Raw genomic sequence first — 13,964 nt, 5'->3', positions numbered from 1 at the left:
ATTCCACGGGCCCTCAGAGATGCTAGAAACATAATCATCTTCAATGAAGTTGTGGTAGCAACAGAGGGTATCCCTACAACCTGCCACAGGGAAAGACATTGCCAGAGACCTTCTCAGCTGCCTCTGGCTCCTCCCAAATTGTAGTACAGATTCTGTCCATTGAGAGGGACAATGAATATGATCTTTACTAAATAACAACTCCAAGAAAAATGAACCAAGTAACATTAAGCACTTTACATGGCCTGTTTTGACCTCTTAAAAACCCTTGCTTATATGAATGCAACTCTAACATCACTCAAGAATCTTGATACAATACATAAAACAGCCTTTTTGAAGGTAACCCATTCTTCAGCCTCTACCTTAAATATTCTCTCCCTCAAGCAGAGTGCATGAATGCTGTAAAGCAGCAACTCACCAAAGCCTCGCTGATTACAACTCCCAAACCTACAACCCTTACCACCAAAAAGAACAAGAGCTGCCGGACTATGTGGACACCACAGTTCTCCTTCAAGTCATAAAAGATTCAGATGTGGAAATCTATTACTATTCTTTTATTGTTCCTGGGCCAGATTCCCTATCCATCATGGAAAACCTTCACCACAAGAACTGAAATATTTCAAGAAGGCTGCTCACTACCTTCTCAAGCACAATAAGTCTGGCCTTGTCAGTGAAGCCCACAACCCGTGCATGAAAAAAAATTGTTCTTGCTCCTGTCCTCCAATTCAAATGTAAGAAGCTGTCTAGAGTGTACTGGAAATTTGTCAAGGCTATGCAAATAGCCCTGGCCAGGAACACACTGTCTGTTTCAACACCTATCAAGGACCCAGCAGGGTCCCAAAGAGAAAAATCACCTTAATGATTATTCAGAACTTCCTTCAGTTAAGCATTGGCAAAACCAAAATCATTCTATTCCTTTAAAGCATGAAATAATTTGCATTTATATAGCATCTTATTATGTCTTTCAGGATATCCTAAAACACTTCACAACAAATTACTTTGAAATGCTATGTATGTGAATGCAGTAACCATTTGCACACACCAAGGTCAAAAAGAACAATGAGATGAATTGATCAGTTAATCTATTTTTTTGGTGGTGTTACTTGAGGAAAGAATATTGGCTTGGACATCTGTTCATCTTCAAATAGTGCCATGGGATCTTAAATGTCCACTTGAATAGGCACACAAGATCTCATTTTAACATTTAATCTGCTGAATGCAGCTCAGACAAAAAATGCATGGAAGTTATAAAATGAAAACAGGGCCCTTGAACCAACCAGTTCATGTCAGTGTCCATTCACCAGGCAAGTAAACAGTTTTAATCACTTTTAATTTGCACATAACCTCAGCACCTTCTCCTTCATTGACTATCCAATCTAATTTTGAATGTTGGCAAAGCTTCTGCCTCAACCATTAACCCTGGAAATGAATTCTACAGCCTCACATTCTTCAAACTCTGTTAAATGTAATTTTGTACCAATAGCCCTTCAAATCTTGGCCAGTCTTCTTCTATCTATGCTGTCCCATCTTTGCATAATTTTCCATCCTTTTGTCAAAGTGCTTCATAATCTATATTAAACAGATCAAACTTTTCAAATCTTTCTTTGTGTTTTCTCATTGTTAGCAATATTCTGGCACCATCCTTCAGATCACTGGCCTGAAACGCTAACTGGTTTTCTCTCAATGGGTGTACTTTCTGTTTCTGTTTCAGACTTCCAGCATTCATACCATGCTTTTATTTTACAATATTCGAGATGTGTTCTCATCAAAGTCAAATGTAATTGCCAAAAAACTTCCTTACTCTTGCACTCCAATCTCTATTCAATAAAAGCCGGATCCCTGCAGAATACCACGATTCACAGACTTCCAGCCAGAATAAGTCCCATCAACCACTACCCTCTGTCTTCTATAGGCAAGCCAATTCTGAATCCAAATAGCCAATTCATTGTGGATCCCATGCATCTTAGTCTTCTGGATGGGCCTCCCATGAGGGACCTTGTCAAATGCCTCCATGTAGACAACAACCACAGCTCTACCTTCATCAATCACCTTCGTCACCTTCTCGAAAAACACATTCAGTAAGTAAGACACAACTTGCCCCACACAAAGCCATGCTGACTGTCACTAACTTGACCACAGTTTTCCAATTGCTCCTAAATCCTATCCTGAGGAATTCTCTTTCCCTACCACTAACATGAGACTCACCGGTCTATAGTTTCCAGGATTATCCCTATTTCCCTTCTTGAATAATGGAAGAACATTAGCAACTCGCCAGTCCTCCAGGACCTCACCTAGGGCTAGAGAGGACACGATAATATTGGTCAAGGCCCCAGCAATCTCATCTTTTGCCTCCCTTGGGGATTAATCCATCTTAATGCTCTTTAAGAGACCCAACACTACTTCCTTATCTATCTCGAAATGCCCTAGCAAATTAGCACACTGCATTCTGATGTCACTATCCTCCACATCCTTTTCCATGGTAAATACTGATGCAAAGTACTCATTTAGGACCTCATCCACATCTTCTGCCTGCAAACATATGTTCCCTCCTTTATTCCTCTGTGGTCTTACCTGCTCCCTAGTTATCTTCTTGCTCTTGATATATGTACAGAATGCTTTGGGATTCTCTTTAATCCACCTTGCCAAGGACTTTTCATGCCCTCTCCTGGCTTTCCTAATTCCCTTCTTGAGTTCTTTTCTGCTTCTTTATAATCCTAAAGGGCTCTGTTTGATTTTAGCTTCCTAAACCTTATATGTGCTTCCCTTTTCTTCTTGACTAAATTCACCACCTCTCTCAACATCCAAGGTTCCCTGACCTGGCCATCCTTGTCTTTTCTTCTTACTGGAACATACCTATCCTGCATTCTGTGCATTTGGTCTTTAAACAACCTCCACATGTCAGGTGTGGACTTCCCAAAAACAGCTGTTCCCAATTAACTCTCCCTAGTTCCTGCCTAATACTATCATAATTTGCCCTTCTCCAATTTAATACTCTCCCGCGAGGTCCATACTTATCCTCATATATAGCTATCTTAAAACTTAAGGAGTTGTGATCACTGTTCCCTAACTGTTCTCCCACTGAAAGGTCAGTCATTACCCAACACCAGGTCCAGTACAGCCCCTCTTCTTGTTGGACTATCTACATATTGATTTAAGAAACTCTCCTGGATGCACCTAACAAATTCTGCCCTGTCCAAACCTCTTGCACTAAGGAGGTCCCTGTCTATATTAAGGAAGTTGAAGTCACCCACGACAATAACTCCGTTGCTTTTACACCTTTTCCTAACCTGCCTGCATATCTGTTCCTTCATGTCCCGTTGCTATTGGGGGGTCTGTAGTATAATCCCATCAGAGTGATTGCACTTTTCTTATTCTTGAATTCTACCCATAATGGAGGACTCAGTGGATGAGCCCTCCATTATGTCCCCTCTGAGTGTAACTATGATATTGTCCCTGATTAATAGTGCAACTCCCCTCCCCCACCCACCCCACCCCACTTTTACCTCCTTCTCTATCTTTTCTAAAACATTGAAACCCTGGAATATTAAGCATCCATTCCTGTTCCTCTCTCAACCTAGTCTCTGTTATGGCCACAATATCATAGTTCAATGTACTGATCCATGCTCTAAGTTCATCACCCTTACCAATAATACTCCTAGCATTAAAATACACACACTTCAACCTGTCCATCCCATTGTGCCTATTACCTTGCTCCTGCCTGTCCTTCCTTACAGACTTACTAGTCATGATATCTTCCTTCCTCTTAATCCCTCCACTTTCCAACCTGATGTTCTGGTTCCCATCCCCCTGCCAAGCTAGTTTAAACCCTCCTGAGTAGCATTAGTGAACCTCCCAGCCAGGATATTAGTCCCCTCCAGTAAGGTGCAACCCATCCCTCTCGTACAGGTCACCTCTGCCTCATATGTGTAGCGGTTTTATTTTAGCACCAGGCACCCGAAAATCACTTGGAAATAAAGTGTAATACAGTTATGACCATTTCCTTTTCAAATTGCACCACTTTGGAATTTCACCCTTATGTACCTGTCAAATTTTGTGTGTGAGTCATGCATGGGACAACATTGTTCCAATGCATGGCTTGGGAATCGAGGCTGCATTGTACCAAGAAACATCCACCCAGTCCATTTTCCTGGAACAACCAGGTTTTCTGAAATGGGCCACTTTCAGCAGATCTTCCTGGCCCAGGGTTGGGAACCCAGTTAAGTTGACCTAGATTTTGTTTTAAATATTCCCTTTAACTCCATAGGCCATGTTATCAATTATTGTTCCAGCCCTACCCAAAATGCCAATCTCATGAACCTGGCACACATCCCAGAGCAACCCTTCCACACTCACTAGGCCCCTATCTCCAACTGGTCACCAGTCACCCATCCCTCACCAATTCTGATTGACCAATCCTCCATGCTTTTAATGTGCCTTCAACCACTCATCCTCTCCCCCCGATCTCCTGGTCTTCATTGCCTCAGGCACCACTGACTTCTCCAGAGGCAAGCTCTTGACCAAAACAGTCAGTGGCATACCTCACAATGACACATCAGCTTGCTTTTAGTGGCACATAACATTTTACAGGTCTCTGTCTTCACATCTAAGTTACTAATATAAATTGAAAATAATAAAGACCCAGTAACATCTCCTACTCCTAACAGTATGCCAACTTAAAAACTTAATTTTTATTCCTTGCTTCTTTTCTTTATCATTTTATTAATCTTCTATCCATGTTTATATGCTTCCCTCAATTCTATTAGCTCTTATTTCACATTACAACTTTTTGTGAGACACCCTATCAAGAGGTTTTTGAAAATATTCATGAACTACATCCAATGGGTCCCCTTTATCTATACTTCTAGTTGCATCCATATAAAAATCCTTTCAGATTTGTTGAACACAAAATATTTTATAAAACTTTGCTTATTCTGACTAATTATGTTACTTTCTAAGTGTTCTATTACTACTCACTAAAAAGTGACTCAAGCACTTTTTCAACAACTGATAGTGGTCAAGCTTGCTTCTCATTTTGCAAATTTCATATGTGTTTCTTGCTCCAGGTTCAAATCTAAGTTCAAATAACCTGGTCAGTGAGAGACCTGCTGTAAATTTGTCCACTGAATTATAAGGGTCATGTAGAGGAAGTATTTAAGATGGTTATAATGTGTAACTCATAACTTTGAACACCATTGCTTCTTCAAAGAACTGTGATACACTTGATTTCCTCAGAACTAAAACATTACATTTCAACATATTCTTCTGGGAATGATAGACTGATTGCTTTCAGAACTCCAGATACTAATAAAATTAAAAGTAAGGCCAAAGTGACAGCTCAGGCCATCATGAGAGACTTGCAGATTTCATGAAAGTGGGCAGAATCGGATTCCAGCAAGATTCCACCTTCTGCTTCTATCATTTTTTCTCAAGAATGCCATGGATAAACCTTCCATCTCCCCTAACCATAACCTATATTAAGGAGACAAATCAAGGAAATTTCTGGGTTACCTCAAGAACTTTGTCTGGTACATCCTTATAAAACCTTGGCTAATCTTATAGCTTTCTTCCTACAGGAGACCAGTTTATAAGAATTAGTCTTTCTAAAATTAAAGTTATATTATCATGCAAATATTTTTCATTTAATCAGTTAAAGTTATTTTATAAAGCATAAGTGAGTTTCACTAGTTCAGAGACACGAGATTCTGCAGATGCTGGAATCTTGAGCAACACACACAAAATGCTGGAGGAACTCAGCAAGTCAGGCAGCATCTATGGAGGGAAATAAACAGTCGATGTTCTGGGCCCAAAAACCTATCAATCTCTGAATTGCTAAAGTTATGTTTTTACCTCAATAAAATGACAAAACAAATTCCTGATCTGATTAGAACCCACTCCAATAAAATATTATCAATTTTGTAAATCATTCTTCAAGTTTCTCTCTTCCTTGCTACATGCACCAATTCCAGTCGTAGAGAAACAACTTCCTTCTTTTGCCAATACTGCTCAACAAGCTGCCAGGAGATTTGTAAAAGATGATTTACCCTATCATTCTGTTCTCAGGGAGAAACTACAAGCTTGTTTACCTTCTCCCTTGATGGTGTGGCTTAAACCAGCAACTCAAAATCCTACTTATAGTCTCTCACTTTAATATTTTATGATATGAATATTGTTTTTCCAAATATGCTGAAGCACAATGCTACCAGGACCAGTTTATAAGTACTTGGTAAGAAATAAAGAGATGTATGTTTACGTTTCCACTTTACCTGAATAAAAGGAATCGTAGGTGGTATATTGGTATTAGTGGAATAATAATGGGTCATAGATTAAAAAGTGGAATTATTTTAATAATCCACATTTCAGTTTTTCCAATAGAAATCACATATGCATAACAATTTAATAGGCAAATTGTCAGCTTGTCAAGTTCTTGATCAGTATAAAATTGGTAATAAGTAATTCTGGCATGATGTAGTTTTTTGAAAAAATCATCCTGATTTATTGGTATAAAATTATGAGGAGCCGAGGCAGTAAAAGGAACAACTTATTTCTCTTAGCTGAGGGATCCAAAGCCAGGGTGTACATATTTAAAGTAATTATTCAAAGAATTAGAGGGGAGATGAAGCTGAGGGGTGACCTGATAGAGGTTTATAACATCATGAGGGGCATAGATAATGTGGATGGTCACAGTCTTTTTCCCAGGGAGGGGAGTCTGAAACCAGAGGGCATATGTTTAAAGTGAGAGGGGAAAGATTTAAAGGGGTCCTGAGGGGCACGTTTTTCCCACAGAGGGTGCTGGATGTATGGAACAAGCTGCCAGAGGAAGTGGTAGAAGCAGGTACAACTACAACATTTAAAAGGCATTTGGACAGGTTCCTGGATGGGAAAGGTTTAGAGGCAAATGCACCAAATGCGGGTAAATGGAACTAGCTCAGAAAGGCACCTGGGTCAGCATGGACGACTTGGGCCTTAGGGCCTGTTTCCATGCTGTGTAACTCTGTGACACTATTGTAAATATAATTTGTATCTATAGTTCCTCTTGCATATTCCTTTATAATGACATGCTGGTTCATATGTTGTGAAATAACCACCAAGTTTTGAAGCTTGATTCTCACAATATATTCCATGTTTATAAAGATGTGAGAAAGTGTCAAAAATATTTACTTTTTCCTCCTCCCAGTTCCTCTTTTTCCATTGTCCTCCATTTTTCCTTGTTATTATGAAATATCCTAGTCAATAGAATAGGCAGGTAGCCCATCCCCTATGTTCTTCTGAATTTATAGTAAGAAAGTCTCCAGATCATGTGACCATTATCCATTCTGATGCATCCACGTCATTTTCACAATTTGTAGATGGTTAGTTTGTCTCCTAAAAATTTAACCAGCATGCACAGCATCTTTATTGGCTTAATCCAAACTATGAGAGGATAGGAAAATGAAAGAACTGCAGATGCTAGAATTCTAAAATACAAACAGTAGGCCAGGCAGCATCTGTGAAGAGAGAAACAGAGTAAATGTTTCAGGTCCATGACTATTCAACAGAACCTGAAACGTTAACTCTGTTTCACTCTCCACAGTTGCTGCCTGACCTGCTGAGTATTTCCAGCATTTTCTGCTTTTATTATAGAATCGCTGTGCTTCAGTTACGATTCTTTACCCAACCTACCCATCTCCTCCATACACAAATCTTGTTATTTCACCTAACATTTGTTTTGCCCTTCATATAAATGGATGTGCTTGATAGAATTTAATACTAAAATTTACAAGGTATGTCACCCAAAAGTATTGCCTCCATAATGTGTGTGACTAGAAATGAGACAAGTAGAAAGTTCAGGACTGTATTGGAATGCAAGCATTAAAAAAACGTTAGCCAACACTTGGGAAACCTAATGGTATCACTTGAATTTTCTGTGGTAAATATGGCACTACTATCATGCATGAGCTGAATTTCTAAACCTGATGTTCTCATTAGGATATTTTTATTTTTGCATGCATGCCTGATTAAAAAGTTTTAATGCAAACATTTTCACACATTACATGGATAATTTGAGATTTTGGTATATTATGAATCTTCAGAAAAGCAGGAAACTGGAATTTTACTGATGTACCTCCATTGTCATTTCTGCTTTTGTAACAAAAGAATCATTATAGGCAGCTTATCTCACAATTAGTTACGTGCAACTTGGCAGTGCTTCCTAAAATCCTCTAAGGTATCATGTTTGTTTTTTTCAAGTCCCAGTAACTATTTTTATTTTCCTACTATCTAGCTTTGATTGCCATAAAGCCTTCAGAAATTCCAAGTGTGCTTATCAAATAAGAGGCATTATAAAGTCAGCTATAATACTGCTACCTTAAAATGCTGAAGTTTTTTCTGAGTCTCTGCTGTTCCTTCTTTTTCTTGCAGAAGGCAGGAGTTAAAGATGAAAAGCTCTGTATCTCGCATCCAGCCTTTCAGTTCTTTGATCCTGACCTCCAGCTGCCTCACGAGGCTGCTGCTTTCAGGTGACAGGAGATTGCATGTTCCTGCCCCAGTTGGCCCCAATGCTGCATCCTGAGTCTTCTCTCCAAGTGTTCTCTGACACAACCAAAGGGAAACATCAATTAGCTTCATGCACTGTCCTCATTTTTAAGGTGACTATTGACAAGTCACCATCTTATTGATGTACATACTGGCTAGAATTGCCACTATCTTTAAAAGTCCAATTAAAATGATGTCCGAAACACAGTTCGGACTACTGCTGTGGAACCAACAAAAACATAGTATACCAAGAAATTACCAAATTACAAAATGCGGTATTAATTAATTACAATTATGATGCAAGTTTAAAAACAAAAAAAAGCATACTGAAGCCATCAATTGGACAGTAATCCCCATAACTAACTAGCCATTCAAAGCACAAGTTAATCTTTGGCAATATTCTGAGTAATAAATAGTTATTGTGTTGGTCGAAGGATGTGGGAACCATGGCATCCAGTCACAATTAAATCATTATATACAAATGATACCAGACTAATCTATTCAAGAAAAATGTTAGGTGAATAATTCTGGCAATTGAGTTTCTGCGATCACATGAATACTAATAATATAAAGCCTCACAGTGGAATTCAGGTTTAGCTATTGTTTTTTGCTGTGACAAATTTACCAGCACCATCAGACTCAATACCCTGAGAGAGTAGGTTGCAAAAAAGAATTTATTACCACTTTTTGTTCAGGAACACTTTGCAATCATAAATTCTTCATAAGCGGAATACTTCTGAGAATGGTCTGTCTTCATAAATATACGACAGAGCACATCAATTTCATTTAATTCACAATTTGTGGCAGCACAGCAGATGCCAATGCCTTTCTTGATAGGGTTGTTTAATATGCAATTGAGATGGAGTAATATGCAGCACAGGGGACAAAATTTCTTGGATTAAACTCTACGCACCACTGACATTTTATTTTATCATTTTCCGTTGTCAGACTGTTCATTCTAGATGAAAGCAACATTAAATTCTTTCTCATTTTAGTTTTAACTCTTTCTAAAGTATTTTTTGTTTCTTATTTATAATGTCAATTCAAATTAAATTGCAACAATGTTAAATACTTTTGTTTTGTGTTTGTAATATAATGCATCACTTTTAGCTATGACAGATACAAGCTGCGAAACATTTACAGCTACCCAGACTCCCTGCGTAATTTAAACCTTATAATAAAAGAAAAGGAATTAAATTCTGTTTCCTTCATATGAGTCAGATACAGCGCAAGTTACTAAAAGCATGCAATTCTCATTTTCATTTTTCTTCCATTATTTTGTTGAAGAGCAACTGGAACATTCTGGTACATTACTGTGAACTTATTTACTTAATTAAACAGTTTGTCTAATGTTGTAATAGAATGGGTAAATGAAAATAGAGTCAATGAGCAGAAAGTCTAATACTGCAGTGTTTTTCCTTTGTGCACAGTAATGATGTAATGACATGTTTGGATACAATCTGAGTATTTGATTATTATTCCTCTCTCTCTTCCTTTTCTTATCTATCACTGCTGCCTCCCTGTTACACACTCTGATTCAGCCAAGAGGCCAGGTTAGCATGAACTGTAGACTTTTTTGAACCTTCTGCCAGTGATTAAACCACAAAAGATGGTTCCCTTGCAGAACAAAGATGCACACGTTGGGTTTTCTTATGTGTGATTCACAGTGTTCTATTCAAGTTTCTGGGCAAGACTAGAAAACTCACTCAAAGATTATACATTTTCAGTTATGCAAAAATTCTAGCTTGTGCTTCTGGATTAGAAAACAATCAGTGTGTTAGGGACGAAGGAGCATAAGCATGGGAAGAATAATAATTATCGATGGGACCTCTTTTCTCACAAATCTGCAAAAGTATCCACACTATGTTGATTTGCTGAATATCAAATCTGCTGAACACTTCCAGCATTTCCTGATTTTCTTTCAAATTTCAAACATCTGCAAAACTGCTGCCTGATCTACTGAACATTTTCTGTATGTGATCATACGATATTCTTCATTGCATTAACCTCACACATTTGATCTGCTTGTTTTTTCTTCCATTATATTACAAGGAAGTTCAAACACAAAGATCATGACTTCTTCCAGAAGAAAATACAATAAAAGGTTTCCAAAATGGGCATTGTGCAATGCGTCAGGAGCTTATTAGCACTTCTTTACATTGTTGTGATTTAAATTGAGTGTGCAGCTCAAACAAATTCCATTCAGAGAAAGCATCCCACTGGAATGCAAATACACAAACCACTCAGCTGCAAGAATTCTAGGGTGAATTTGAGATATGGGAACATACATTGAACCATTCCTGATGGAAATTTGTAAACAAACTTCATATTTTATAAGGAGATACTTGTTAACATCAGTTGTGCACTAAACAAGTTGCAACTAACCTTAGAGACCACTGTACCTTTACTCTGAAAATTCTAAAGCCCTGAATTTTCTTAGCTTTGATGCATCCTTTGGTGACAATGAGTTGTATGAACACATGAATTCAGAGCTGGAGTAGGCCACTCAGTCCCTCAAGATTGTTCTACCACTTAATAAGATCATGGGTGCTTGCTTATAATTTCGACCCTACATTTCCCTCTGTACCACCTTGCTATTCAAGAAAATAAGAAACAGCAGTAGCAGTAGGCCAATGGGCCACTCAAATCTGCTCCGCCATGGCTGATCTAATCCTGGCCTCAACATCCCTTTCCCACTCTCTCCCCATACTCCCTGACTCCCCCTAATTCAAATGTCTGTCAACCTTTGCAAGGAACACATTCAATGTCTATGTTTCCACAGCTCCTTAGTTAGAGAATTCCTAAGATTCATGACCCTCTGAGAGAAGAAATTCCTTCTTGTCTTAGATTTAAGTGGGCAACCCCTTATTCTGAAACAACGTCCCCGGGTCAAAGCAACTCCACTAGGTAAGATGTCCTCACAGAATCCAACCTGTCAAGCGCCTCAGAGTTTTCAATAAGATCACCTCTCATTCTTCTAAACTCCAGTGCCCAACCTGCTTAACTTTCCTTCATAATTCATCCCAGGAGTCAACCCAGTGATCCTTCTTTCCACTGCCTCCAATGAAAGAATATCATGCCTTAAATATGGAAACTAAAACTGTAACAGTTCTCCAGGTACGGTCTTATCAGAGCACTGTGAAGTTACATTAAAACTTTCCTACTTTTATACCCCATCCCCCTTACATCAAGCACCAATTCCAGCATCAAGAATCGAGCTACCTCTGCCTTAAAAATATTCAAAGACTCAGCTTCTACCATTCTTTGAGGAAAAGGGTTCCAAAGGCTCATGACTCTTTGAGAGAAAATAATCTAAAAAACCTTAAAAACTGTTGTGAGGATTGTGATGTGTGGTTATTTTGTGTTCATTCAGTGAAACAAAAGTCACTTGCCACGTTTGAATTATCTGATCCTTTTCATGTCTATGACATCTGACAGGCACCAAATGTGCTATTTATGGCTAGAGGCTTGATCACTGATCTAGAGTGGATAGTTCCAGTTAAAACTTAGAGCTCACCTGCACCTCCTAGGAAGGACATGCAATTTGATTTCAGTAAGTGGCACATTTTAGTCTTTACATCTTAATTGAAGTGCAGATATCACAAACATTTCCTTATCGTGGTCCAGGTGGGAGAATTACTCTCTAAAAACTTCATGCTTATTTAGCCTGTGCTGGGTGCCCCTCTGCCCTTCCTCCTCCTTCCTCTTTCAGCAGTCCAGCACTCTGTCTCCAAGGAAGATGCCCACTAATGCACCAAGGCTGTTTTATGCATGTTCAGCCACCTACACTTAAGAAAGAGTGCATGCTTTAATGCTGAGCTCCAAAATGGTAGCTCAAATGTCAAATCAGTGTGACATTATGGTCTTCTTTTCCATAGTTCCAACTGGCATTCACCACAGGGTCAGAGTGGCACAGCCCAGAATGTCCATGCTGAACTTTTTGCCCATTCAAAAAAATCCCATTTGCCCACATTAGATCATTATCCTTCCACGTCTTCCCTATTCAAGTGCCTGTCTAAATGTGTCTTAAATGAAGTGATTATATCTAATTCCAAAACCTCCTCTAGCAGTGAGTTCCAGATATCAACCACTCTCTTTGTAAAAATCTTTCCCTGAAATCCCTGTTAAAACTCCTTCCTTTCACTTTAAACATATGTACCCCTTCCATGGGGAAAAAAAGTTCTGATTATCTTTGCCTCTTATATACCTCTCTCAAGTCACCCCTCAACCACTTTTGCTTCAGGGAAACAAGCCCAGCCTATCCAATCTCTTCTGATAACCAAAATCTTCTGATCTAGGCAAGATCCTGGTAAATCTCCTCTCTGCACATCCTTCTTATTGTATGGTGACCAGAACTGCAGACAATATTCCAAGTGCGTCTAACCAGTGTTTTGTAAGGCTGCAACATAATGTCCCAGCTTTTATGAAGGCAAACATGCCACATACCTTCTCCACCATCCTACCTACCTGTGTTGTCACTTTCAGGGAACTATGGAATTGAATCCCAAGGTCCCTCTGTTCATCAATATTCCTTAGTGTCCAACCATTTAGTATTATGTCCTAACCCAATTTAACTTTGCAAAATGCATCACCTAGCAGTTGCCAGGATTAGTGATAAGTTCCATCTGCCAACTCTCTACCCAACTTTCCACCTGATCTATATCCTGCTGTAGCCTTCTTTGCTATTCACAACACCACCAATTTTCATGTCATCCACAAACTTACTGGTCAAATCTCCTACATTCACATAAAAGATATCATAAACGAGGGTCCCAGCACTGATCACTGTGGTACACCAGTGGTTACAGACCAAGTTAGAAAAGCATCCTTCTACTACTACCCCCTGCCTCCTATCACAAAGCCAGGTTTGGAACCAATTAGCCAGCTCGCCTTGGATCCCATGTGCCTTAGCCTTCTGGACCAACCTACCATGCAGGACATTGTCAAGTGCTTTACTGAAATCCACATAGGCAACGTCTACCACTCTGCCTTCATCAATCTTCTCAGTTATCTCAAAAAATTTGTTCAAATTAGTGAGAAAGGATTTCCCCTTCACAAAGCCATGCTGACTATCCCTGATCAGCCCCCTGTCTTTCCATTTTTACATAAATCCTATCCCTTAGGATTTTACCCAATAATTTCCCTATCACTGACATAAGGCTCACTGGTCTATAGTTATCTGGCTTACATCTACTGTCCTTCTTAAATAAAGGAACAACATTAGCTATACTCCAGTCTTCTAGCAACTCATCCGTGGCTAATGAAGCTGCAATAATCTCCATCAGAGCTCCAGCTATCTCTTTCCTTGCTTCCCAAAGAGACTTGGGATAGATCTCAACCAGGTATTTACCAACCTTTATGCATCCCATGATATCTAATACCTCCTCCTTCTTAATATTGACCTGCTCCAGATTATCTACATATTCCTCCATGAACTCACTATCTTCCATGTCCTT

General features: G+C 39.1%; 1 protein-coding gene across 4 annotated transcripts in view; it reads right to left on the bottom strand.

Moving 5' to 3' along the window:
- akap6 (A kinase (PRKA) anchor protein 6) overlaps positions 1–13,964 on the bottom strand; it is a 303,452-nt gene that overhangs the window by 62,190 nt on the left and 227,298 nt on the right. For all 4 annotated transcript variants that reach the window (XM_052026999.1, XM_052026993.1, XM_052026990.1 and 1 more), the window contains exon 12: positions 8,341–8,565. In XM_052026999.1, the coding sequence (XP_051882959.1) occupies positions 8,341–8,565 (225 nt within the window). The remainder of the gene's footprint in view (positions 1–8,340; positions 8,566–13,964) is intronic.

Source organism: Pristis pectinata, chromosome 1 (genome assembly GCF_009764475.1).
Source record: "Pristis pectinata isolate sPriPec2 chromosome 1, sPriPec2.1.pri, whole genome shotgun sequence".
NCBI lineage: Eukaryota > Metazoa > Chordata > Chondrichthyes > Rhinopristiformes > Pristidae > Pristis > Pristis pectinata.
The sequence above is the reverse complement of the archived record's forward strand: the minus strand, read 5'-3'. Positions and strand labels throughout refer to the sequence as shown.